A 4,824-nucleotide genomic window follows, 5' to 3' on the forward strand; every position below is an offset into this window, starting at 1 on the left:
AAATATAATCAGAGCACCATTATTATTTGTTTTATTCTATAAACTTTTTCATACGTATTGTAATGCGGTTGCTAGTTCGGAAATTTGGATATTAAGCAAGTAGCCTAAATCATAAAGTGAGTTGGAATCTATATATCCAGTAGGCTATAATCATCACAGAACAGGCCTTTGTTAAATATTTTATCAGCATTAAGGTTTTTAATAATTCTTCTAAAATTGAAGCCTATGACGCCCAATACCAAAGTCACACAAGATTAAAACTCACAGGGTGTGCAAATTGCCATTCCTCACACTTCATTTGACACATCGCCAAAGATAATCATTTTGCTTTTCAATTTGACGCTTTGTTCATTTTAAAGCTATTATTTCTGCCAATCCGAATGAGCTGTCTTTTTCTCTCACCAAGCAGAACATTTCTGGAAAAGGGTTTAGTTTGGCAACACGTGAACGCGATTCAGCTGCTCCACAACAAAACAGCGGGACAAAAGGCGCACGTGGGTAAAATAACCAGTCCTTATATTTGTACAAATTTATTCATCATTTTAGAATAAAGAATGGTCATAAACTGTGTAGAAACGGCAGTTTAAATAAATCTCTCCGCCCGTGATATGGGTTAACCTGATACTGTCAAAACATACCGCAGAGAAAAAAAAACTCATGAAAGAAAAAAGGAACATTTCAACAAGACATGAGGTTCACAAGCTTCATAAAGAAAATAAGACACAACTTACTATAAATAAACTTGCGCTTGCGACCAGCACAGTCATTCGTTTCATTAAAACTAGTTCATGAAAATAACACATAAATTCTACACAGAGTTGAACATGCCGGCACAAAACTGATATTCTACAAATGAAGTGTAAACATTTACGTGTGAGTGTATTTCCCTCTCGGATTACTGAACAGCCTCCCGATGAAGCAACATGCCCTTTTTCGTTGTCAGAAAATAAGATGGCATTTTTTTTTGTTGAAGAAAGTCCCATTCTTCTACATCAACTGATTGCTTAAATGCTCAAGATAAAAGCCTCATTGCAATTGAAATAAGTACGTCGGGCTAAATAGTGTGTCCCAGTCCAGGAGATATCGTCATTAAACGTTTGTCAAACGGACAGCACAACTGGAGATGACAAATCGCAATTATTATTAAAATAAGAATGATCGAAACCTCTGTTGTTTTGCAAAGAGTTCAAAGTGTTCAAGTATCCCAAGTACTTTTTTAAAGTTTTTTTTTGTTGTCTTTTCAAATATGAGTGAGGGGTAGCGTTCCGTTTACGCCAGTCCCAGCACTCTGATAGTGCTGGTGCACACTGTGTAACCGACTCGTCTGCAGAGAGGAATGATCCGCGCCGTCACCCCCGGGAGGAAGATACATGCTTATCATATCCCTCAGGTCCCCCAAACACGCTCGCTGGGAGTGGGATGTGATGGCCGGGGGCGGTGAGCTCGGTTCGGTCTTGCACACAGACGCCATGCTACCCAAGCCCATGGCGCTGGTGGTCTGCTGCGTGTAGGCTGGAGACATGCTATACGTGGACGCGGCGTTCATGTAGGTCTGGGCAGTAGACATCATGGGGTACTGGAGCCCGGCCATCTCGTAGCGGTGCATCTGCTGGATCTGCTGGCTGTTCATGCTGGGATGCTGCGAGTAGCCCAGCTGGTCCTGCATAAGAGAGTAGGCACTGTTGGTCCATCCATTCATGTGCGCGTAACTGTCCATCCGCTGTCCTACCGAGACACCGTTGTTGACAGCGTTGGCACCGGGCGCCAAGAGTCCTCCGGGCAAAGAGTACTTGTCTTTCTTGAGCAAGGGCTTGGTCTTTCTGCGTGGTCGGTATTTATAATCCGGATGTTCCTTCATGTGCATGGCTCGCAGACGCTTGGCCTCGTCGATGAAGGGTCGCTTCTCCGCATCCGTCAACAGTTTCCAGTCCGCGCCCAGGCGCTTGCTGATCTCCGAGTTGTGCATCTTGGGATTCTCCTGAGCCATCTTTCTCCGCTGGCCCCGGGACCACACCATGAAGGCGTTCATGGGGCGCTTCACTCGGTCCTGGTCGTTGGCACCGTTGTTGTTTTTGGCGCCCGCCATCGAGCCCGTATTGGACTGCGGGTGCGGGCTTTTAATTTCTGTTTCCATCATGTTATACATTCAGGCGGCTTTTAAGTATTCAGCGATCCCAGAGACAAACAAAAATCAAAATAAAAGTGAAAACATTTAACGGAGAGGTAGGAGTCGTACCCAAGTCGAATATACGCGTTGTAAGTTTCTTCTTTCGTCTCACTTTGGTAGTTATTTGCCCAGTTCTTGCTTGTGTCTGCTTGCCAGCTCTGCTTTTATCTCGCTCGGCTCTGGAACAGAACTCTGCAAACTTGTCCGCCAACCTCAGCTGTTAATAGTGGCCCTGCCATGTGATTAGGATTGACATCATAACAATGAGCTCTATCCCAACCAATCACAGTGCGCCTTTCGTTCTACCATCCAAACGGAAGAGTTGGATAACAAGCGTTGTCTTGGGTGCAAATTGCTAAAAGACGGGAAAACATTGCAATAAAGTTTAAGAAACTCAGGCTACAAAACCTGAGTTTTGAAACAGAGTTGAGAGTACAAAAGAGTTTTAAATTAACCTACACATATGAAGCCTAACTGCGATGCAAGGTATCGTTGACATTTCACGCAAGAGCCAGGGAACGATGTACAACATCTAGCCTGCTGTTTAAAACATTATTATTATAAGTTTTAATTATAATTTATAAATAAAAAGCGTGGAATTTTAGACTATCGCACGACGTTAATCTAATCTTCACATGGTTTAGTATCCATTAAAACATTATTCGTAAGCTCTAGGGCAAAATAGGAGTTTCATCAGTCCTTTTGTAAAATCGCGTCCTTGGAAATCGTGGAAATCATGACAGTTCCTTCTGTTATACTCCAGAGCATAACGCAATGCGACTATCTAGAAAACTCCATAATCCCTCGGACCAAATCCCTGCATTTCTAAAATGCCTGATGTATATGTTGGAAACAAATAGTCAAACCCCGGACTGAAATTTAGGAGATAATTTGTCTTTGAAGTCTTTTAAAAAATGCATATGATATTCATTTCCAAAGACATTGAAAAACAATTTCAGTTTCATCGAGTGCATGATTCATACTCCATTATTTAAACTGGAAACTGGAGACTGAATGTTACCCGATAAGTTTCGGGATTCTCAAAAATGGAACACGACACTTGTAAGTGGGGGGAAAATAATACATTACCGCCATCTTGTGGTGAAAGAGGCGGGTATAATATTCCAACAACTTTGTACCACTGTGAAGATACCCTATATGTTGGTCCAATGTGTCTATATGTGTAGCCTACATTCAAATATAAACATCGAATTAATGACAACTGAATGAATTGAAAACCGAGCTTATTTCTTTTTTTAAAACAAGCGCTCCGCACACGGAGAAGGCCTCGCATTTTAAAATACGGTCACGATGCAGTGCTAATTGTTATTAACTAGCTACCTGTCGGGAGCCCTGGATTAACATGTGTTTCGTGAATAACAGTCGAAACTGACTGCTACTGTGCCGCCGTGTGTTTTATGGTTGGCGATTTTCGCCACAGGCGTTCCCTTTCACTTGCTAATGATTACAGCACATCGCCTATCGGCAATATATTGCTATCCATCAACACCGCTCATTTAGCCCCAGAGAGTGTGAACTGTCTCAATGCCTCGATATCAATGTCACACGGTTTCGTAAGCAGTTTCTGAAGGATGTTCCGACCTGCACGTTTAATATTAGGCCAAACTTTAATATTACCAAAGTTCTGATCAATATTTCCAGTAGACAAATTTTTGAATTTTGTCATAGCCTATAAGTAAATGTTCTATGCATTTTCTTTGTCAGATTTGCAGTAGTCCACGTTATAATGATACACTCGTATCATACAGTTATATGATATAATTTAACACGATTGTTTACGCAAACAATGTCAATTGAATGTCATCACATGATGTTGTGAATAATTATTAGAACATACTCATGTAACTTAATTTCACCGGCTATAGGCCTACATTACAAGAGAAAATGTTCAGCCATGGGGTAGCCTACTATACCGAAAAATTAAACAGTATGACAATTTATTGGCCACTTCATAATAGTCCACAATGTTACAAAGTCCAAGTTACTGCCATTTTATGTAAACACTACGATTTAAACTTTATTCTTTAGACCTGCATTTGGCTCTAAGCGGCACACACCCGAACGTGTAGGCCACTAAATAGCTCAACATCTGAAGTGGTCCGCTGTCAACAGAACCAATGACGTATCCTAAACGTTCAATTAGTAGCCGTCTTATCCAAACTAATTCGGAATAGGACCAGTGATTTATTTATCAGACAGGCTGATCCAGTTGTAATCTCCTTATGAAAATACCACCGACAGCGAGCAAAGGAAAACTGCTCGCTACTCAGGAGTACGGTAATGAGAATTGTTGCGCAAAGTTTCCTAATTACCTGTAGCTAGAGGAGAGGACCACCAGCAAAGCCAAGCTTCTTGCCCCGGGCCTTTCAATGAGAGGTGTGGTTTCGGGAACTCCATAGCCTGTTTAAAGTTTTTTTCCGCCAGGAACCAAATAGTAGCTACACTATTTCGGGAAATAATATCGGGACATAAGTCTGTTCAATTATTGCAGCACTGCTATCACAATAGCTATACAAACCGGGGTTTGAATTTGAATTATTTAAAAATTATCGGTTTCTTTGCGTGTTAATCTGTATTTCACAGTTGTTAAAATGGTGTGTTTTAATCCAAAATATCTCTCTCAAACACACACACAC

General features: G+C 41.4%; 1 protein-coding gene across 1 annotated transcript; it reads right to left on the reverse strand.

Annotated features, from left to right (window-relative positions):
- Positions 1-514: 514 nt before the first annotated feature.
- On the reverse strand, positions 515-2,373 carry sox3 (SRY-box transcription factor 3). The gene has a single exon (XM_061234391.1). The coding sequence runs from the start codon at positions 2,144-2,146 to the stop codon at positions 1,241-1,243; it is 906 nt and encodes a 301-aa protein (XP_061090375.1). The 5' UTR covers positions 2,147-2,373; the 3' UTR covers positions 515-1,240.
- Between the last annotated feature and the right edge of the window lie 2,451 nt (positions 2,374-4,824).

Source organism: Conger conger, chromosome 3, assembly GCF_963514075.1.
Source record: "Conger conger chromosome 3, fConCon1.1, whole genome shotgun sequence".
NCBI lineage: Eukaryota > Metazoa > Chordata > Actinopteri > Anguilliformes > Congridae > Conger > Conger conger.